Source organism: Sturnus vulgaris, chromosome 5 (assembly GCF_052056855.1).
Source record: "Sturnus vulgaris isolate bStuVul1 chromosome 5, bStuVul1.hap1, whole genome shotgun sequence".
In the NCBI taxonomy this organism is placed as follows: Eukaryota; Metazoa; Chordata; class Aves; order Passeriformes; family Sturnidae; genus Sturnus; species Sturnus vulgaris.
The window spans coordinates 47,490,414-47,513,798 of NC_142247.1; the positions used below are offsets into that span (position 1 = coordinate 47,490,414).

General features: G+C 42.2%; 1 protein-coding gene across 10 annotated transcripts in view; it reads left to right on the forward strand.

Moving 5' to 3' along the window:
- DGKI (diacylglycerol kinase iota) overlaps nucleotides 1-23,385 on the forward strand; it is a 220,835-nt gene that overhangs the window by 82,055 nt on the left and 115,395 nt on the right. For 9 of the 10 annotated variants that reach the window (XM_014881596.2, XM_088165666.1, XM_088165668.1 and 6 more), the window contains exons 2-3: nucleotides 12,065-12,173; nucleotides 22,661-22,756. In XM_014881596.2, coding sequence (XP_014737082.2) covers nucleotides 12,065-12,173; nucleotides 22,661-22,756 — 205 coding nt within the window. Of the gene's footprint in view, nucleotides 1-12,064; nucleotides 12,174-14,172; nucleotides 14,248-22,660; nucleotides 22,757-23,385 lie in introns of those variants that run through there. The other variant, XM_088165674.1, reaches the window with a different exon arrangement.

Consider the following 23,385-nt stretch of genomic DNA (forward strand, 5'->3'; position numbering starts at 1 on the left):
CGTGGTGCACTGGAGGAGAGCCAGCACAACTTTCTCCATACCAGGATGGTTGAATCTTGCAGAGGTTGTTGACAGAGGCATGAGGCCTGTGAACTGGGGTGGTCTGGCCAAGGAGAGTCCATGTGGGCTTCAAGAAAGCTTCAAGGGGTAAGAAAAACAGCTTCTGGTACAGAAACCAGGGGTGAAAGACATGGTGTCCTTGTGGTTAAACAATTGTGTAAGTGTAGACAGCAACTGGAAACAAAATGAAAGGGGACAAAGCTCCCTGTTGCATTGCACAATTAGAGTGGGCATGGCCTGACTGCAGAAATTTTTAGAAGGATCTCACGATGCTGAATGACTGAAGCAGATTGCAGTTGAAATGTGAGATCAGTGAAGACAAAATAATGCATGTGCAGGATTAAAAAGCTATCAACCTTGGATTTTATATATCATTTAACACTCAGGAAAGAGGTCTTTGGATAATCAAAGAGAGCAGTGCAGAAACTGTGATGATACTACCACTCTGGTGCAGCCAGATGCTGAATATTTTTTTTCTAGTTCTGGCAATTCTACATCAAAAAAACCCTGCAACTGAGCTACAGAACATTGATAAAGATAGAACAGATCCAGGATCAGCAGAAGTCTAAGCAGTCTAGGGTGCTTCCACTTGGGGTTGTGGTTATTTAAGGGATGTATCAAAAGATTCATAAAGTCACAGAAGGTGTAGAGAGGCAAGTGATTTCTTACTGTTACTTACAATGGTCATACAGAAATTGAATTATCAGGCAGAATTTTAAAAGCAGACAGAAGGAAGTAATTTACATAGCCCATAATTAAATTGTGGAGCTTATTACATAGCCTGCTATGTAATATGTGGAGACCAAGACTATAAATGGGTTCAGGAAAAGACTGTTATAAATTACTCATCACAATAGGGTAGGTCAATCAGTAAGGCAATTTATTAATTGGTTGATAAGGGATGGGCAGGCAGCACTGGGGATGTGGGGAGTCTGAGCTTCACCAACACATCCCTCCTACCCTTGGTCACTGCCCTTTTATAGGCAGTTTCTGGTGGGGTCGTGTCGTGCTTACTGTGCTGGGGTACAAGTCCAAGCAAGCCCGAACATGTTGGCTAGCTTCCAAGCAGCAGTGGCTACAAGGTCCCCACCAGGTCTGGACAAAGCTTGAACATGTTCTCAGGTTACACTCCTAGCAAGCAGGTAACAGCAGTAACAAGCCTTTTCATGTTTGCATAAGCTCGCATTTTCTTTATACATAAAAAATGGATACAATTTATAATTATAGTGGCAAGAAATACATAACAGCAAAAAGTCAGCAATTCACAGCAAAGTGATTTCAGCAAATATAATGAAATAATTATATTTTCCTTTGTCTCATGTCTATGTTTTACTTTTAGTATTCTTGTTTATATTGATTCCATGGTGTATTTTCACAATCACATGAATCACTATGTAAGATTTCACAAGACCAACACATTCCTAGAGTAAAAAGCCATTACAGGCTATTAAGTGCAAAGGTCTGGAAGCAGCCTCCAGCTCAGGAAGTCCTTAAACTACTGATTACTGGAAACTGTGACTGGAGTATGTCAGGGGAAGGATCACCCAATTTGAGCCAGTGCTTCTCTAAACACCTGCTACTGGCTACTGTCAGGAATGGGTTGGTGCACCAGACAGATTATTTAATTTGGCTGAAGTTGGCTCCTTTCTTAGCAAATTCAAAAAATCTGGGAGTCAATGTTGCAGTGAAATAATCACTGCCCAGTGGTCAGCTGAAAAGGTGAACAATACATGCCCAGAAGGCAAGCTGGGAACAGTGGGTTTCAGGGTCCTGATGCAGTCAGCAGAGATGCATGGGGAAAACTTAAATAATGCCATAGATTAGCCAGTACGTTTTCTTCATAACATCCATAAGCATCAAATTGCTGGAGTGAAAAACACCTCCAAATAAACTCAGGCGCATATAATTTGTTCATACAGTATACAGGTGCTGTTTGGCCTTGTACAGGGCTTTTCTAGCTCTAGTTGGCAAAGCTGAGGGCTGGCAGGTGTAGGGTTTATCCACATTGAATATTCAGAGAAATTCAGGGCTACTGTAACTGAAACATCATTATAAAAATGATTATCCCTTTCTCTGTAACTATCTAGATTAACTTGGAGAAAAGACTCCCAAAACCATCTTTCCTGGCAGATGTGCTAGCCATAGGATCCGGGAAGCCAGTCTCTGCATTTTTATATTTTCTCAAACTTGGACCTGAGGCTACCCCAATGGTAATGCTCATATACAAAGAAGGATGATAACCCCAGCCTTGGAAAGGCAGCAACTCCAACACCAGTGACAACTGAATTGGCAGTCAAATCTGTTAATAACCACAACCAATAAGAACTTACTCTTTCTATTCCAAATTGATTTTTTTTTTCCTAGCACTTCAATAGTTTGCATACTATTGACTAATTGTTGTGGTCTTTGAGGGTTTAGGTAAAACTGTACAGTCTAAAGAACTCATTGGAGGATATTTATATGCCTTCAGTGGAGGAAAAGGCTCAATAAAGCCAAAGGCTGGGATATCAGCTCACATCTCCCTGGATCGAATATGTATCCTTTGATCTGATAAGTAGGTTGAGTCTTGCCTGACTTTTCAGCAAAATGCAAATGTAATGCTTTTAAAAAATAAAAAAGTCAGTTAGTGTAGTTGAATGTCTTGAATGTCTGATTGCTTTTGGCTTTCAAGACAGTTGACTGCTCTGTTAAAGAATTTCTTTAGTGGTATCAACTATGGAATTAGTATCAGCTATTTTTGTCAGTTTTGTATTCAATGACATAGGCATTTATGTGTACCCATGCCTGTTCTCAATGGTGGTGTGTTAGCTAAGTCAATAATAGCATCTACTAGACATAAGTATTACTGGATGTGAAAAAGTAGTTATCAAAATACAACTTGTTTTTTTATGATGAAATACTTCCTAGCTGTTGGTTACTACACCAGCAACTGGGTTGGTCGTGCCCATTTTAACAAAGTTGTGCTCTTCATAGTCCGAAGAATGGAATATGTGATGAAACCACAGATTCATTTTACTGTCTGTCTCTTATCAGGGAAACAATGATTACTTCTGTGGGAAAGGCTGACTGTCAAGCCTGTGTTTTCATTCACACACTCAGCACGGTGGAGATGAAATTTCTGGGAAAGATAACTAAAAGACAATCATGTTACCTTACCATTGAAGAAGTGCCAGGTGGTGTAATTTGTCAAAGCAATATGAGATATGATCACCTGGTGTGTTGGTTTGAAAGTAAAACTAGTGCGAGACTCCAAGTCAGTAATACAATTTAATAGGAGAAAAGAGAAAAAAATAAAATACATGCAATAATATAAAAGAAACAACCACCAACACAGTCAGAAATACAACCTGACACCCTGTCAGTCAGGGTGTTGGTAGCAGTCCGTATAAATGGTGGCTGCAGTCCTCCTGGATGATGGATGTGGTTCAGTTGAAGCAGTGCTCCTGTAGAAGGTGCAGTTTTCCTCCTCCGAAGATCCAGCGATGATGTGGAAAAGGTCTGACTTTCCTCTGGGATCCAGTGGAAAGGTCTGCCTTCGCATCCCAAACCCCAGTTTTTTATCTAGGTAGGAAAGGCTTGGCTCCTGCCCCTGGTTGGGGCATCTCCCAATGGGATGATGTAATCTTATCAGTCACACAATAGGACTTAATGGCCCATTAACGGAATATATCTTCTGGAGGAAGGATGGGTTGTGAAAAGATAACGATGATCATCCCCCCATCTTATCAGATGGCACATCAGCAGAGGATATCTCCCACAGAGATAAGGATCACCACCCCTCCCACATTTTAACAGATGGTGATAGAATACACATTTCTGCATTGTACCCCAGGACATAATCTACCCCTTATTCTATTACCATCTACATCATACCCAAACCAATACCCTCTTACTGATATATAATACAAAATGAAACCTTACATACAGTTCTCACTAAAAATTAGGTCTCCTTGCGGTACACAACGGGTTTCCCCATCTTTCTGCATTACCCACCAAGTGCAACCAGATCCTTGAGCAAAAACAATCCCACGGATTGGTTTGCCTTTGCCTGTGGTGGAATTAATCCAAACAGTCTTTCCTAAAATACCTTTCATGTGTACCACAGGGACCTTGTCCCCATCTACTGTGTGCCGGGGTTCAGAGTGGGCAGGACCGGCTCGATTGATGGACCCTCGGGTGTTAACCATCCAGATGGCTTTGGTCAAGTTAATTTCCCAATTTCTGAAGGTTCTACCACCAAGTGCTTTCAAAGTAGTCTTAAGTAGTCCATTACACCGTTCAACTTTCCCGGCAGCTGGCGCATGGTAAGGAATATGATATATCCATTCAATGCCATGTTCTTTGGCCCAGGTGTTGATAAGGCCGTTCTTGAAATGGGTTCTGTTGTCTGATTCAATTCTCTCAGGGGTACCATGCTTCCAAAGGACTTGTTTTTCTAGGCCCAAGATGGTGTTCCAGGCAGTGGCATGAGGCACAGGGTAGGTCTCTAACCATCCTGTAGTTGCTTCCACCATGGTCAGTACGTAGCGCTTGCCCTGGCGGGTTTGGGGAAGGGTGATGTAGTCAATTTGCCAGGCTTCCCCATACCTGTACTTCGACCATCGTCCACCATACCACAGAGGCTTCACCCGCTTGGCCTGTTTGATTGCGGCACAGGTCTCGCAGTCGTGGATGACCTGTGAGATGCTGTCCATGGTAAGGTCCACCCCTCGGTCACAGGCCCATCGGTACGTTGCATCTCTCCCCTGATGACCAGAGGCATCATGGGCCCAATGAGCTAGGAATGATTCTCCCTTGTGCTGCCAGTCTAGATCCACCTGTGATACTTTCACTTTGGCAGCTCGGTCCAACTGCTCGTTGTTGTGATGTTCTTCATTAGCCCAGCTTTTGGGCACATGTGCATCCACGTGTCGAACCTTTATGGTCAATTTCTTTACTCGGGCAGCAATGTCCTGCCAAATCTCAGCTGCCCATATGGGTTTCCCTCTGCGTTGCCAGTTGGCCTTTTTCAAGCGATCCAGCCATCCCCACAGAGCATTAGCTACCATCCATGAGTCAGTGTAGAGATAGAGCCTTGGCCACTTCTCTCGTTCAGCAATATCCAAAGCCAACTGGATGGCTTTTAGCTCTGCGACCTGACTCGATCCACGTTGTCCTTCGGTAGCTTGTGCAACTTGTCGTGTGGGGCTCCATACTGCAGCTTTCCATTTCCGGTTAGTGCCTACAATTCGGCAGGAACCATCAGTGAAGAGCGCATATCTTTCAGTCTCCGGTAGCTCATTATATGGTGGGGCTTCCTCAGCACGTGCCACTTGCTCCTCTTCTTCTTCAGAAGACAATCCAAAAATCTCACCTTCAGGCCAGTTTGTAATTATTTCCAGAATCCCAGGGCGATTTGGATTCCCGAAATGGGCGCACTGAGTGATGAGAGCAATCCACTTGCTCCATGTGGTGTCAGTGGCATGATGTGTGGAAGGCACCTTTCCCTTGAACATCCAGCCCAGCACTGGTAGTCGGGGTGCCAGGAGGAGTTGTGTTTTTGTGCCAATCACCTCTGAGGCAGCTTGAACTCCTTCATAGGTGGCCAAGATCTCCTTCTCTGTGGGAGTGCAGATCGCTTCAGATCCTTTGTAGCTTCTGTTCCAGAATCCCAGTGGTCGACCCCAAGTCTCACCAGGCACCTTCTGCCAAAGGCTCCAGGACAGACCATGGTTTCCAGCTGCAGAGTAGAGCACGTTCTTCACATCTGGTCCCGTCCTGACTGGGCCAAGGGCTACTGCATGAGCAATCTCTTGCTTGATCTGGGCGAAGGCTTGCTGCTGCTCAGGGCCCCAGTGGAAATCGTTCTTCTTGCGGGTAACCAGGTAGAGAGGGCTCACAATCTGACTGTACTCAGGAACGTGCATTCTCCAAAAGCCTATGGCACTTAGGAAAGCTTGTGTTTCCTTCTTGTTGGTAGGTGGAGACATAACGGTGATCTTATTAATTACCTTTGTTGGGATCTGACGACGTCCATCTTGCCACTTGACTCCTAGAAACTGAATTTCCTGAGCCGGTCCCTTAACTTTACTTCCCTTAATGGCAAAACCAGCTTTCAGCAGAATCTGGATAATCTTCTCTCCTTTCTCGAAGACTTCCCCTGCTGTGCTGCCCCATACAATGATGTCATCAATATACTATAGATGTTCGGGGGCCTCACCCTTCTCCAGTGCAGCCTGGATCAGTCCATGACAGATGGTGGGACTGTGCTTCCACCCCTGGGGCAGACGATTCCAGGTGTACTGCACGCCCCTCCAGGTGAAAGCAAACTGAGGCCTGCATTCTGCTGCCAGAGGAATGGAGAAAAATGCATTGGCAATATCGATAGTGGCATACCACTTTGCTGCCTTGGACTCCAGCTCATACTGGAGTTCCAGCATGTCTGGCACAGCAGCGCTCAGCAGTGGAGTCACCTCATTCAATGCACGATAGTCTACGGTCAATCTCCATTCTCCTTCAGATTTACACACAGGCCAGATGGGGCTGTTGAAGGGTGAGTGGGTTTTGCTGACCACCCCTTGGCTCTCCAGTTTATGGATCATTTCATGGATGGGAATCACAGAGTCTCTGTCAGTACGGTATTGCTGACGGTGTACTGTTGTTCTGGCGATTGGTACCTGTTGCTCTTCAACTTTCAGTAGTCCCACAGCAGAGGGGTCATCTGCAAGACCAGGCAAGGTCTTCAGTTTTCTAATGTTGTCTGTCTCTACAGCAGCTATCCCGAAAGCTCAGCGATATCCTTTTGGGTCTTTGAAGTATCCATTTCTAAGATAGTCTATGCCAAGGATGCATGGGGCCTCTGGGCCAGTCACGATGGGGTGTTTCTGCCACCTGTTCCCAGTTAAACTCACTTCGGCCTCCACTACAGTCAGCTGCTGGGATCCTCCTGTTACCCCAGAAATAGAGATGGATTCTTCCCTTACATACTTTGATGGCATCAGAGTACACTGGGCGCCGGTGTCAACCAATGCCTTATGTTTTTGTGGGTCGGATGTGCCAGGCCATCGGATCCACACAGTCCAATAGATCCGATTATCCCTCTCCTCTACTTGGCTAGAGACAGGGCTCCTCTATTCCTGATCTTGGTACACGTTGCTCTCTCCCTGTAAATAGGTTCTTGAGGTTTCTTCAAGAGGATCAGTCATATCATCATTCTGATACTGTCTGGAGTTCTGTACACGAGAGACTGGAGGAGCATTGACTCTAGATGAGCTTCTTGGGGTAGGTGTCCCTCTTTTCAGCTCACGTACCCGGGCTGCTAAGGAGGAGGTGGGTTTTCCATCTCACTTCCTCATGTCTTCTCCATGCTCCTGAAGGAAAAACCAGAGGTTACCTCGTGGAGTGTGTCCTTTCTCCCTGCCTGAGGAACGCCGGCTCCTAATGGCAGAAACTCTTGTTGATTCTGGTAGTTTTTTCCTTAAGTTCTTTTTTTGGTTTCTGATGGCCCTTTTCAATCAAGCTTCGGACTTGCTCCACCAGCCTTGTTTCCACGGATGAGACATGGGTACGAAATGGGGCTGTGACAGTGTCCTCATAAATTCTTAGTTTATTGGCCAAGACGCCTACCATGTCCTCACCTTCCCTCCACTGCAGCGTTGCCAGGTAACGGGAATACATCTCTGGTCCAAGCCGTGTGAATCTCAACCACATCTGTGACGTGCACCAGACACAGTCTGGGCTCTTAGGAAATCTCTCATCTTCTGAGAAAATGATCTCCAGCACGGCCAGTTCCCTCAGGCATCGGATACCTTGTTCTATTGTGCTCCATTTTCCTTGGTGCACCTGAAGATCTTCTTTACAAAGGTATCTGTCTTTCACACTTGTCAGCAGTCGCCGCCAGAGGCTGAGAGTTTCTTGGGTTCTCCCAATCCCCTGGTCAATGACCACATCCCGGGACAGAGATCCCAGTTGCCTGGCCTCACTTCCATCCAGAATGGTGTCATTGGCTGCAGCGTCCCAGATGCGGAGCAGCCAGGTCAAGATGGACTCATTTATCTGGCGGGTGAATTCCCTCCGCAGGTCACGCAGCTCACCCAGGGATAGAGAGCGAGTGATGATTTCTGGCTCTGTCACTTCTGCTGGGTGCGAAGGTCCTGCCACGTCCTCATCAGTCACTATGCGGACTGATTTGCTCTTTGATTTCTTCTCCTGAACGGGGGCAACTGCTACTGGTCTAGGCTGTTCTGGCTCAGTGATGGTTTGTGTGGAGATGTTGATGGCACTTCTGGCTTTTTTCTCCTCTGTGGCAGTCTGCATAGACATGGACACTGTTGCTTTGCTTTTGGCTTTTTCCTCCTTTGTGGCAGTCTGCATAGACACGGACACTATTGCTTTTTGGTTGGTTCTTCTTCTCTTTGTGACACTCTGTGCAGACGTGGACGAAGTTGATTTGTTTCTTTTTTCCTCTTCCTCAAGAATACGCAGCAATACACCATGTAATGTTTTGTTTTTAAGCATGTTGTAGGCTGTAAAAGCTGTGCAGAGGAGACAAAGCAGAACTAACAACAATATCATGCTGTCCTTAGCATCCAGCGGGAACTCAACATTTCCAAAAACTACTGTATCAGGCCGGAAAGATTGGAAAAAATCATCCTTTACCCCTCCCGCCAAGGGCTGGGTGTGATTGTTAAAACCCCGGATGTAGCAACCTAGACTAGGACAAGCAAACAAAGTCGAGTATATATTCCGGATTATGTTTATTGCCTCAGAGGTTATCATGCAGTAGACATAATAGGCCAATAAAGCAATTTTTATACCATATCCTGGTCTACACAGGAGCATTACAGCTGGCAGATAGTTCCCCATGTGTGGAAAAATATAGAGAGCAAGATATAAAACCCATGTAAGCATGTTGAGAATCATGGTGAAAACAAAATTGTAATGCTGACTTTTCTCAGTACCCTTCGTGCCCCACGTTGGGCGCCAATTAATGTGTTGGTTTGAAAGTAAAACCAGTGCGAGACTCCAAGTCAGTAATACAATTTAATAGGAGAAAAGAGAAAAAATAAAATACATGCAATAATATAAAAGAAACAACCACCAACACAGTCAGAAATACAACCTGACACCCTGTCAGTCAGGGTGTTGGTAGCAGTCCGTATAAATGGTGGCTGCAGTCCTCCTGGATGATGGATGTGGTTCAGTTGAAGCAGTGCTCCTGTAGAAGGTGCAGTTTTCCTCCTCCGAAGATCCAGCGATGATGTGGAAAAGGTCTGACTTTCCTCTGGGATCCAGTGGAAAGGTCTGCCTTCGCATCCCAAACCCCAGTTTTTTATCTAGGTAGGAAAGGCTTGGCTCCTGCCCCTGGTTGGGGCATCTCCCAATGGGATGATGTAATCTTATCAGTCACACAATAGGACTTAATGGCCCATTAACGGAATATATCTTCTGGAGGAAGGATGGGTTGTGAAAAGATAACGATGATCATCCCCCGATCTTATCAGATGGCACATCAGCAGAGGATATCTCCCACAGAGATAAGGATCACCACCCCTCCCACATTTTAACAGATGGTGATAGAATACACATTTTTGCATTGTACCCCAGGACACCTGGATACTCAGCATCTGCTCTGTTATCAGATTTGTGCTACCTTCCCTTTCCCCCTGTTTTCCCGTCTCTTGTCTGTCTTACATTTATTAGAAGGCCATGTGTTTGCTCTGTAACTTGACCTCCTTTTTTGATGGAAAAGGCTTCTGCAGTGCATACAGTGTTTTGACATTCTGTCTCTCTTTGCTTTGAGAGAAAATTCTGATAAGAAACTGTGCAAAGGTAGACATTTTTAGCTTGTCCTTGAGCCTAAGGTTCACTTCTGGCTGGCTCATGCAAATTTACAACCCCTGGGATCATTTTAAGGCTTTTATGTTAAAACAGACCAGAAAAAAAAAAAAAGGCATTATTGTCATGCTTGTGTTTTGCATATTTTCCAGACAAAGCCATAAATCCAGCTTGGTATGCAGAAGAAGGGCTGTTGGCACAAAACTGTGCCAGGTCTCCCCCAGAAAGGCTCATTAGCCTCGGCTTGCTCTTAAAGAAATATGGGCCAAGTCTCAGGTTCTCCCGTGGGAGGCTTGCATATCATTCTGACTTCGGATACCTGATAATATCCAAGGCATTATGCTGAGATGTCTGCAAGCACTCATTACACATATTTGCCTTCCTCTGTTGTGAGGACAGGCATAAGTAGGTTTGCTTTACCCCTGTCAGTGATGCAGAGTGGAAAAAGTGATACTTCCCTGTTTCCACCCGAATAAACTAACACGTTATGAAACACAAATAGATACAAGAATGTACTCTTGTGTTTAGGAAGCCTGAATAACTACCTTGATACCAAAAACAGCATGGAAGGAGACTGCCAAATATTGGGAAGTTTTCTTAAAAAATAGATTTAAAACCCTTTTATTTAGTTTCTTGTAGCTTATTTCTCTAAGGCCTTTGTCCAGTTATTGAGATGTGTATTTTATGTTGTACTTATATATTTGGCATAAAATATTTCTTGCTAAATTGTTCCCTCCTGATACACTGCCAGATGGTAAAAATATTTTCCTTGGGCTTCTTCCCTTTTTTTGTCAAATGCAAAGTATTTTGGAAAAAAACCTCTTAATGTCAGTCTTGCCCACATTAAGTAGAAAGAGGGCATTGGATGATCAGAGGCTGATGTTAATGTTCTGAGTTGTTCATGCTGCCCACAAGAGGGGGGACTTAAGAGATTCTGCTTCAGTTTACTCGGTTTTTCCAGACATGCACTGTGAGCAGCAAGGCTTCCAAACTCCTTTACTGCAGATATATATTGCACTGTGTATTTTCTGGGCAATTAAAAGATTTATTAAGCATATGGCTGACCTGGATTGTCTCCGCTGGCTCAATTGACCTTTATTCTCGGGACAGTGGTAAGATTAGGAGATACTATAAATAGCTGCAGCACTATGGGAGCAGTATCACAAAAATGCGCTTTACACAAACAGCCTGTCATTTTACTTTGTGGGGGATGTGTGTATTAAAAAGGGAGATATCTCTCTGAGATGATTTTTGTCCTCTGAATCACTGCAGCTGAATCTGTAAGATTATTTTGGCCACTACTATCAGATTCTAATACATACAATGCAATAATATTGGGAAGCTGTGGGAAAGAGACTGTTCAGGTGCAGCTGAACTTTGCATTGGCAGCGTAGTGTACTTCCACCTGAGGGCTCACTGGTGGAGGCAGCTTTGTCGAGGCTGGGTGTCTGCAGGGAGACAGGCAGGGGGTATCTCCTCCGCACTCTGGGGCCAGCTTCAGGAGTGTTTCTGGCCACCACCTATGACTTCTGAGGAAGATCACATTTCTGCCTCAAGAGATGCAAAAATTACTTTGGACCAGAAAGATAGAACTGAAATATAAGTAGAAAGAAGCTGTAATTCCTGGAGGGATTCTGATATGATCAAAGAAAGTAGCAGTTTATGACTTCCCTTCCTGGTGGCATCCTCATGTCCTGTTTTATGTAGTTGGATGCCGAATGGATGACTTTTTCCAGCCTATAAACGAAGTAAAAGCAAGTTTGCTTCTTTGTAAAATCTTGTATTTTGTTTCTCCTATAAGTGGTATTTGGAATTTTACATAAATTGATTCAACAGATCTAGTTATGTGTAAGGAATAGGTGTAATGCACAAGGACTCCACTGACACTGGCAAACATAACCACAGATGGTCCACTGGATTTGGTGTTTCAGCTTAGTGCCAGATGAGTAACTGATCTCCATTAAACAACAATTTCCAGTGATCAGGTTGCTTTACTCTTTTCCTAAACTGCTTTAGCAGGAGATGGCATTCAAGCCTCATTTCACTGAAGATGAAAAGAAACGCGTTGCTGCCTCTTCTGATTTCTGGAGAAGGCTGGGGTGGATATTGGGTAATTATGTTGGAGAGATATATTTGTTATATATACACTCCATGCATTTGTGTTTTTCTTTTTCTTTTCAATTTGCAGGAAAGCAATCTCCAGGTCAGGCCTCCAGCACTTGGCTCCTGTGCATTCCCTCAACATTCCAGTCACCAATGGACCTGTGAAGGAACCAAGAGCGGCCTTAGAGTGGACTGTAGGTGTTTTGTTTTTTGGCAGCTAATTTGAGCAGTATCTCTAGCTGGTGCTCTCCCCATCCTTAAATCAACATAAGATGTCGTGTTGCTGTCAGAATTACTGCTAGTCATTAGGAGCATGCTTCTATTATGAACTGAAGCACAAGGCAGAAACTTGAAAACCTATGGGAGCTTGAGCAAAAAATGACAGATTTTCCAGCTTGGCAGTGACGTGGTTGCCTGTTCCACTCTGCTCTGGCTTACCCTGGATAGCCTCACAGGCAGACCAGTGCCAAGAGTGGCCCACTTCCAGGATCCTGAGGAACCCGGAATGTGGGTAGGGCTCTGAACCCTTGTGGCTGTGTACACGTCTGGAGAGGAGCGAAGGATCGAGAGAGAGTCCTTATGTGATTCCAAAGGGGTTTATTAGGAGAGTGGGAGAGAGGCAACTGGAATCGAGGAAGGGACACCACAAAAGGCAAGGATCAGAGGGTGGCAGCAGCTTAAATAGGGGACCTCCCCCATGGGAGGGTACAATGCCATAACCAATCAGGGTAACTTAGGGGGGTAACTCAAGGCAGGATTACATAAATACTGAACCAATAGGGGGTAACATAGGCGGGGTACAGCACAGAGTAACAAATCGTTTACCAAGGAAGGGATCTTAAGCACAGAACTTGCTGGAACAATGGGAGGGGCCAGAGGGGATTGGCAATCGTGTGGGAGTGGACTGGGGAGATAGACAAGGAATTCTCTGGAAATAGGGAAGGGACAAAGGGTAAAGGCGGGAACTTGGGTAACTGGGATTACCATGAACAGGGGGGTGCAATGTGGGATTGAACCATCACAACATAGGGGGATAAAGATAAAACAAGATAAAACAATGAGTAGCAACATGGCAGTTGTCTGGGTATGCTTTCCCACCTACTTCTTGACAAATTCTGCCATCAAAGGTTGATCTCATTTTAGCACAGCAAGGTTTTATGCCTCTGTTTGACGGGCCAAAACTTAAGCTGAAGACACACCTTGAGTTGTCTGCATCTGTATAGTAGGTAATTGAAATCTTTGGTCACAGTTCTTTGTAGGTATGATTAGATTTGTTCTGGGCCCAAGCTGGTATGTTGACATGAAGAGCATCTTTCCACCCCTTTCATCTTGCTCTTTTATATTCCTGGGCTGAACCACTCTAGGGCTGGCCAAAAGTTGAAGCAGATTGTTAAAGGCATTGTCCAAATGTCTTTTAAAACACTGGCAACCACCGCTCTAGGAAGACTGTTCAGAGTTTGGCCACCCTCTCTGTGTTTACTAATGACAAGTCTGTACCTCCCCTGAAACCATCCCCATACACCTTCCATGTGGTTATGCACTGGTAGGAGCTAAAAAATGAGCTATAAGCCAGCAGGTCACACAAATGTCTCAAAGCAAAGCATACAGTAGATTTTACACTTGACTATTGGTAAAGATGTTGATGCATTGCAGTATCAAGGCACCAGCCACCCAAGCAGCTTTTAGTTGAAGATAACTTCTGTTTTGATGAATATGGCTTATGTCTATCTTTGTTCTCTATACCAAAACAGAATTGGATTTTAGATTGCCTGCTCTTCTTGAACTCCAGGTGTTGCACTCAGAGTTTAAGGGGATGAAATTTTGCAGGCTGTATTGCAGGAAGCTGGATTAGATTCACTATGAGGATCTGCAGTTCGAAAGCTTGCATAGAATCCTCTTGGAAGTGCTTTGGAGAACACCTTGTTCTTTCATTCCTGTAAACCCAGGTGCTGATTCAGCAAGATAATAAAAATGCCTGTTTTGAGTCATCACTGCTGTTCAGTAGGAATCTGAAGGATCCTTCAGATCCTTCAGATCACATAAATGAAGGGTTAAGCTAGCTAAATTAAACACCTTTGGAAACTGTACTTAGAAAAAACAGCAGCAACAATCCCTGCAAAAAAAACCCTGAACCCCAAGTCATCAACCACAGCTTGTCCTTCCTCAGCCAAATGTCTTCTACTCCTTTACCAGGATGATCCGTGATCCCATGATGATTACTCCTTTTACCTCATGTGATCCCTGTACATAAATGCAGCAGGAGTTGCTGTAAGTTGGTAAATATTGATTAAATATTTTGGGTTTTAATTGTGTGTGGTGTTTTCGTAGTTTACTTCCATGCTTATGGTTTAGATTTTTGATAAGTTCAATTTCCTAGCTGTTTACAGCCTGGTGTTGCTGCTTTACTTCACACTTTTATTGGAGAAGGGGGGAAACTCTGTGTCATGTGGGAAGAGGGGCAGGATAATGAGTGTAAGACATCTGTGGCTGGTAGGAGACTGAACTGACCAGCTATAGTAACTGGTAAAAAAGAGAAAGGTATTTCTCAAATCTGAGATATGATGGAAGTATGGTTTGGAGATGTGAGGAGGTTGAAGTGGACCAAAGGGTTTTTAATATGTAGTGAATTTCAACAGAGAAAAAACTTAATTTAAACTTTAAAAAAAAAATAAAATAAAAAATTCTAAAATAAGTCCAGAGGTGTATTTGGTAGAGTGAAAAGATATTTCAATTAATGTGGGGGAGCCAGACAAGAAGTTTTTGTATTTAATCACTGGAAGGCAGCATTGATCAATGTAGGTTGCATCCTGGTATACATCATCCTTCTCTTCAGTATTTCTGAGGGTGATTCTCCAAGGACACATGATGAGAGATCTTTCCAAAGTCTAAGTGATATGAACATGAATTGTCTCGACTTAGAAGGAAGGAAATATTTTCTACCACAGTCTTCACAGTAAAAACTGGAAAAAAATCCCTGGCCATTGCCTCCATTTTTGAGAACTCCTTGCAGGTGATTTGCCAATATCAGATGGTCCTGTAAACAGGGCACTGAGTCAGAGAGTTGGATTCCATTCTCTGCTCTGTCAGTTACCTTGTGAGCGTGCTCAGATGAGTTGTTTTGCCTCTCAGTACATCAGCCTCTCTAGCTGTAAAACAGAGGTAATGATTCTCATGTCCCCTAAGACTTTTTACACAAAACCCTCTCATTATTCTTTATTCTTGTTGTTGCTACTGTCTCTCTTCCCTAAGGTTTCTTTTTCCTAATATGCTTACAAATGTCCAGTTTCATTATATTTGTCACACCTAATTCAAGATAACTTGTAACTTTGCTGCACAATTTAAGGCTCTCTTTTCACACCAGGGCCTTATAGAATACAGTGTCTGGAGTAGGTGTTATAATAACCAGAGGGGAATGCTGGAGATGCCTTACCAAAAAGGAATTGACTTAAATGGCTGCCCCTGTGATATGTTTATGCATATCCCTTTCTCCCACATGCTTTCATTTTAGACATCATTCACAAGTGTTAAGTAATTAAGTAATTCTAGCCCACATTCTCAAGTGACTACAGATTGAGCCAACCAATACACTGCCTGTGTGCTTTTGAAGATCCAGGTCTTTGTATGTCTTTCTATTGCCATTTTCTACCAGGGATTATAACCGTAAGTTTGTACACAAAGTCCTCCTGTAATTTTCTTTTAACTACTGCCTTCTAGCTCTTGCTTTCTATGATGCCTACAAAACTCTTGACAGGCACTAGAATAGCAGAGTGAACATCCCCAAATCTTATTTTTATCCCCATAGTGTGTTTTTTCTGTTAATGCCCATTTCTTTCATTCTCCCATGACAACAAGACTTTGAATCTTTCCCATTTATCTTAAGAGGCACTTGAAGGTATTCAGTTTCCATTCTTGGAGGTCAATGAAAAAACTTGACCGATCCATGTTTTGTTCTCTGTAAATGCACAAATGGAATTCTCTAGGTACAAGCTGAGTGTTTTTTAGAGGTGAAATATTATAACTTATACCATAAATTGTGTGTATAAAAGATAAAGCCAGAAATCGTTTAGATCTTAACAAGATCAGAAGTCTGTATGTCAGAGTAGAAGCTGAAAAATGGCACTTGGTATTATGTGGAAGCAGGCTTAGGTCAGGAGGATTGTACAAGGCACTACCTGATTTGCTGCCACTGAATAGGGCAGAGACCATGGTGACCAAGGATGTGGAAAACCTGAATTGCTCAGTCTTTTTTTTTTTTTTAACCTCCACTTTTGCTGGTGAGGGCTGCCTTCAGCAGTCCCAAGTCACTGCTACCAGAGTTTGAAAGAAGGAAAACTAACTTTTGTGGAGGATGATCAGGTTAGGGAATACTTAGACTGAACATACAGAAGTCCATGGGACCTGATGAGTTGCTGTCTTGGGGTGACTTTATGATGCTTGTAACCCCGAATCGTCTGTTCTGTTTGGGTTGATTATTGAGTTCTGCAGCTTCAAGACTGGTTCCAGGAGTGAAGCAGGGAGAGAAGTGCAGAATTTGTTATCAGAGACTGCACCTGCTCCCCCACATCCTTCTCACAGACTGTGTTGTCTGCAGTGGACAGCGGGAGAGAGCTCTCCTTTGCTTTTGGTTGGTTTTTCTAACTAGCTGAGGCAGAGACGCTCCCTGGACTGTTTTTTGTTTTGTTTTGTTTTGTTTTTTCCCTCCCTTTTTCTTGGAACTGTTTGAACCTGCTCTGGACTGAAAACCCAGAAGAGCACCGGGAGCTCACACCTGTGGCCCACCAGGCCTGGCCTGGGCCGCGGCATTTCCCAGCGCCTGAGGGACTGAGAACAGCCTGAGTGAGCCGGGCAACCCACGGAAAGAACTCTTCTAAATCTGCCATCTCTTCGGAACGGCGAGAGGTTTTGTTGTTTAGTACTGTTCATTTTTGTGCTGGGGAGTGTTTTGCATGTTAAATAAACAGTTTTTTTCCTCACTTCTCTCTGAGGAAATATTTTTCCTGAACCAGTTGAGGGAGGCACTGCTTGAATCTTTTTCCTAGAGGGACCCTATTCAGAGGTTTCCTCCCAAATTTGCCCTAAACCAGGACAGTTGCACATAAAGGTGCTGAGAGAGCTGGCTGATATCTCTCTTTAGGACAGTCGGTTGTCTTTGAAAGGTCATGATGGTCAGAGGGTGTTCCTGAGGACTACAACAAAACAAATGTCAATTCTGCCTTCAAGAAGGATAAGGAGGATCCAGGGAACTCCAGGCTAATCAATCTAACCCTGATTTCTGGGACGGCTATGGAGCAAATCCTTCTGGAAGTAATTTCCAAAAATATTAAGAATAAGAAGTGGCTGAGAGTATTCAACATTGATTTATGGAGGCAAGATCATGCCTGACCAGCCTAACAGATTAAATGGCTTGGTAGATGAGGGGAAAGCAATGGCCATTGTGTTGACTTTTGCAAGGCTTTTGACACCATCTTCTATAACATCCTTCTAGATAAACTGATTGGGGTATGGGCTAGACAAATAGACATGAAGTGACCTATACCAGTGAGGTATTTAAAATTAGTGAATGTGACTTTGAAATGTCTGTTGCATTATATTCTGTGCCTTTTTGGCACTAGTCAGTAGTTCTGTCTGCTTACTTTCATGGACAGGAAGTGTTTGGAAGTGACTAATGAACCTGGATAATTAGCATAGGTTTTAATACAGTAGCATGTTTTACATATGATGAAACATTTCCCTCATTCTAGATGAATTTATTTATTTTCCCCATGAATGGTTTGGCTACTATATCGTAACTTCCTAAAAGCTATACTAACTTTTACACTGAAGGATGGACTTCCATTAGAGGGTCTTCATGGCTAAGTTTTGTAATTGGGAATGAAGTATACAGTTGAAAAGAGGTGTATGTTTTTATATGCTCTCATGAAAAAAGGAGAATCCCAGAGTATTCCATTAGTCACATAAAAACTTGAAGAGGTAATAGGAATTCTAATTAAAATGAAGTAGTGATGAGTGCATATTTTGAAATTGCTGAAATTTTTTGTGCAGTTGAGACTTCAAGTGCTCTGTTCTGGATCAGTAGTTCTACTTTGCTGCTTCTTTTTCATGAAGGTTTGAGATCTGATATTCTTCCCAGAGAGATCTAAAGAGAAAAGAGGTCTGTCTTATTTCAAAATGGTATGGCTATATCCTTGTATTTTTCAAAGTGACGTAGAGGATGCAGTGATTTTGCAGAAGGTGCCCATCTAGAAAACAAGTATTTTTTCACGTTGCTGAAGTGCAACTGTTATCAGAAACTGCTATCAGGAATATCTCATATTCCCTATGAGAACATGGGGAATCATCATCTCAGCTGATAGCATCCAAACATTTCTGCTCCATGAAGACAAATGTTATTCTGCTTCTATATAGAGGTGATCTCTCAGTTGAGGATTATGGGGATCTCAAAAGGCAATTGATGCAGAGATGTTGGAAATCATGATGGGGGAAAGGAGAAATGTTTTATATTTCTATGCTGTTTTATTTTGTTCTATGTCCATGTATTACATTTGCAATAATTAAAGAATATGTGACCTCTATGTGAAAAATATTCCCAGATTAAAATACGCTAAGATGGAGTTAAAATTTAGAATATATATCAGCAGAAAAATTTGAGGCATTGCTCCTGTTTGCAACATGAGTATTGCAAACTCTGAAATTTCAGAGGTTAGGCTGAAACATAATCCAAACATGACAAAGATATTTGGAAAAGAGACATCCAAACAAATTTGTTTTTGCTCAATAGTCATCTCATAAAGAAAAGGGCCAGAAGTAATACTTTTTGCTTACAAATATATTTAGTTAAGTTTAGATTGATGACCACTAATTTTAAACTAATCATAGGTATCACCTAGATGCATATTTGCAAGAAGATTCTTCTCTCTTGCTGGAGTGTTAACAAAGGGAAAATTTTCTTACTGATTTATTTCAGAGATTTTTCTTAAATAATTTTTTGTAGAATGTCAGTCATAGAGGGAGTGGAGGAGACTTCCATTCCTCCTGTTACAATTGGAGTTACAACTCTTTTGAACTAGAAGTTTGGGCTGACTGGTTTATTTGTTTGTCTCAATAAGTACAGCTGCTTGACATGGTAAATTAAAACAGTCAGGTTTATTGTCATTACTTTTGAAACCATGCTGACTGCAGTCTGAAGAGCAGTGAGGTATGGAGATAGTGGTGGGTGTTAGAAAAATGGTAACTCTGGCTCTGTCATTTTCTATGCTGGAGCACTTGAAAAAAAATCCAGCTGAATTAGTGAAATGTGCACAGCAAGTCATGAACACATGCATGTAATTACATGGTTCTCAATCTCCTGGTCCTTGAATTCTTATTTCTCTTCCACTTTAGGGGGGATTGTGTGTGGTATTTGTTTTGTATGCAAGAAATATTTGCCATACTGAAATTATATTGTTTGCTATTATGGTGGTAATGGATCAGGAACAATCAAAGGGGAGGTCTCCATCTCCATATTGAGATCGTGTGTCCCCTGTGAGCCAGGCTGCCAGGAAAGAAAGCACTACTGCCTCCACTTCACTGAGCAGGGGCTCTCTTTCTTCCCAGGACACTGAGTTCATACACTTATGAAGGCTGGGAAGCTGGAGATGAGAGAGATTTCACAGTTGCCTTTATTAGGCCATAGTCATTGGTATTTTATCCACAGTAGTGGACAGCATCCATTTTCCACATAGCAAGTCAGAGCAAAATATGTCAGCCCAAAAGCATGATATGATGGGTCAGCTGAGGTGCCCTGACACTGAGCTGGCACCAAAAGCATCAGTCCCACTGAAGCCATCTTTACCCACCACTCTTTGTGTCAGATCCAACAGTTATGTGGTCACAGGGTGAGTCATTTTGTCTAGCTGATTTGCTAGGTTAGATATCTATTTTTTTCCTTCAGCTGAACTGATTTTATACATAGCTTTACAGCCACAGATTCATCATGAGGAAAATGGCAAGAGCATGAGACTGGCATCTATGTCTTCAGGGACAGAAAGAGAATAGGTGCTCTAGCTACTCCTTTAAATCCTAAAGCCAATGTAAAGACACCAAGTACAAAACAAACCAAACTGGCAAACGTTTTATGGAAAAAAAAAAATCATCTGTGTCAAAATATGCAAGTGATGACAGAACCTTTTTTGTGGTTTAACTTTGTGTTTAACAGGATATCCTAGAGGTGATAGGAGCTTATTCCAGGTACCTCTGTCAGCCTGTGTGTTGGGAGGTGATGTGTGCCCTTTTGTCCAGCATGTAGTGTAATATTGCCTGTAAATTTTACCGTAGAAAGTACTGTTTTGTTGACGTAAAAATTATTCATAGAAATATGTTGATTTTTGTCAAAATTTTCTGTCTGAAGTGAATAAAAAATTTGGTTTACGGGAGGTCACAGCACTTCCTTTGACTATATCATCTTGATTTTCATAAGTGGCAAGAGAATGTCTCATCATATAAATGACAGAGCCATGTAAAATTTAAAACAGTGAAGTTCAAATAATTACCTTTGATCTTACTGGGATGTATTAACTGCCAAGGAAAGATTTTTGAGGGAGGAAATTTCATCTTGAGCAATCTCAGCTCTTTGCTGTGATTCAAGATGTAAGATTTTTCAAAAGTCAATCTGCTGAAGTTGAGAGTTTTCACACACAGGGCTGTGAAATTGTCTGTGGCAGTAGGTGTCTGGAAGAGTGCCACTCATGCCAGACCAGATTATTTACATTTTTATTACTTAGCTGTGTTAGAACTCTATAATAACATGAACTATGAAGGTCATCCTTGCAGACTACTAACTAATTCTATTTACACAATGATGTAAAGCTAGACATGTAAATCTCTGATACAATCTGGAACGATAGAGAACAGTCTAAACTAGGTTATGGAAATAGGCCACCTTATCTTTAGAAATCCTGATGGCAAGTTATGTGGACCTGATCTGAATGAAGGGATGGTTAATCTAATTTTTAATGTAATTTTTTTTCCTTGTTAAAAATTCTGTCCCAGGAGCTGTGTGCTTTCTTCCTTAGTTTTCAGAGTTGGTCTTACCTAAGAATCTTTAATAACCTACAAAATTTACCTCTGGGTTATAATGTTGAGTTTGCACTGTTTTGTCAGCAGAGAAGCTGCTCAGGTCACGCACTCTTTGGTGAGCTCATATCCTGCTGCTGAAGGGAAAATAGCTTTAATATAAAGACACACATGAGGGACAAAATTTACAATCTGAATAATGTACCCTGTAAGAAAGGCTTGAAGAATTTCTTAAGCTAATGCAAGTTCTTAGAAATTATTCTGCATTATGAAAGTGTTGAAAATCCTCACCTAAACTATTGTGCTCTGGGAATTGGAACATTTCTGATGAAGTTAAATGAGTTGACTATCCTTCAAAGAATTAAACATTTCAGACAAGTAGACCTCTCACCAGAAAACAGCCAGTGTTGGTCTTATCCTCTTGTTTTACTGGCAGTGAACACCGTGGTTGTGGTAGGCACCATGTGCAGTCTTGCATGGGTCCTAGCTGTTGCGGGTGCGCTCCAAAAAGCAAAGGAGTTTGCTACTTCTGCTTTTCTGCATTACCTAAGAAATCAGCATAGCAAGAGAAGCTATCTCATTTCATCACTTTGAAACTGACAGTGATATTTTAAATAAATTTTTTTATCCAAGATGGCTATTTTGGAGCATCCTGCTGTCGGATGCCATCTGTTTGGCGAGCATCATCATTTGTGACTTCTGCAGTGTGGGAACCAAATGTCAGATTGTCAAAGCGTTTTCTATCATGCTCTAATTCTGGCTGAACAGAATTCCTATTTATTCACTTTACTCAAGTAGTGTACAGTAGACTTTTAGGCTTTTTAGTCACACCAGAATTACAGGCAAGTGAAACCCATAGTCTATCTACACGTTTCCCTAGAGCATTAATTTGCATAGGATCAAGGTACAAATTTGGTCAAAGGGGGCTGCCGAGAAAAAGTTAGATGCTAGCCTGTTGATCACTCCTAATTGTCAGAGTGCTAGGTAGATTCTTTTTTTGAGAGCATTCTCAGATGAATGTGGTGTTCTTTCACGTACAAAGTCTAGTCTCTCCTGGCAGTGTAATGTTTTGTTGAGGTATTCACAAAGAGAGTGTTGACTCAGCTATTTCAAAGGAAGCATTTTCCCTTGTCTAGTTTATCCCATCATCCTAAAACTATAGTCAGCATATTGTTCTTTACTCCTGTGCCCAGTTCTCAAATTTTTTGTTTCTCCCATTGGAAGTTCATTAGTTGTATTTTTGTTTCATCTGTCTGGATTTTCTGTTTCTTTAAAATTCATTGTACATCTCATGCTTATGAAATATCAATTCCCAGTTAAACTATGCAGCATGTGGGAAGAACATCAGCAAAGTTTAACTGAAGTTGGATTCAATGGGTGACACATCATTGAATTGTCAGCATCTTTAAGCTGGGATGGTCAGCCAGGGTAATACTGTTATATGCTATGGCTTTGTGTTGTAGAAAACCAAAGCACCACCTGTGGTGTGATACTTGGTGTTTGTTTGGCTTTTTTAAAGTTTATTTTAGTTTTTAATTTTAAAAACTGTTGAAAATCAGATTTTTTTCCCTATATACTCACATGTCTTAATTTCACAAAACAGATTAACAACTACTTCATTTTTTCCCAGGAAAATGCTGTGAATGGAGAGCATCTGTGGCTAGAGACAAATGTTTCTGGGGACCTCTGCTATCTGGGCGAGGAAAGCTGCCAAGTCAAATTTTCAGTGAGTTATTTTCTGATTTCTTTTTCTCTTTCTGAGTTACCAAGCCTGGCTTCAGACTGATGTAGTGCTCAGTCACTTGAGAGCTTGAATTGTTTGCCCGTGTTCCAAAACGAGTACAAAAAGGGCAAAAAGCTGCTGGTAAAGACTTCATTGCTTCAGGAAAAAAGCCAAAAGCAGTTTTGATTGACCCAGATTATTTACACAGTGAGAATATATGTAATGAACAGCTTTACTAACATGGAAGGGAGAAAAGGGTAAAGTACTGAGATGTTTCAGGAATATTAGAAGACATTATTTTACATGAAAATATACACAAATATATATCACTTGTTGCAGTCTCTGAAAAGGGGGTCTGATCAAGTATCTGCAATTTTAATCACTGCAAGGGTTTGAACTGAATTTTCTAAACTCTTGAATGCACTCACCAGCAATGAGTGCACTCCTATTTGAGTGTTTACCTCCTCCTCTTTGGGAATATTCAAAGTTAGGTTTCTCCTATTGAAGCTTTTCTGCTGTCTATGGAAATGTTTTACTGGACTGATCTCAGATTCATGAGTATCTGTTGACTGCTACACTCCCAGTCTATTTCAGGAGCTCTTTTTCTTAGTGTTTCAGTTAAATTGCTTTAT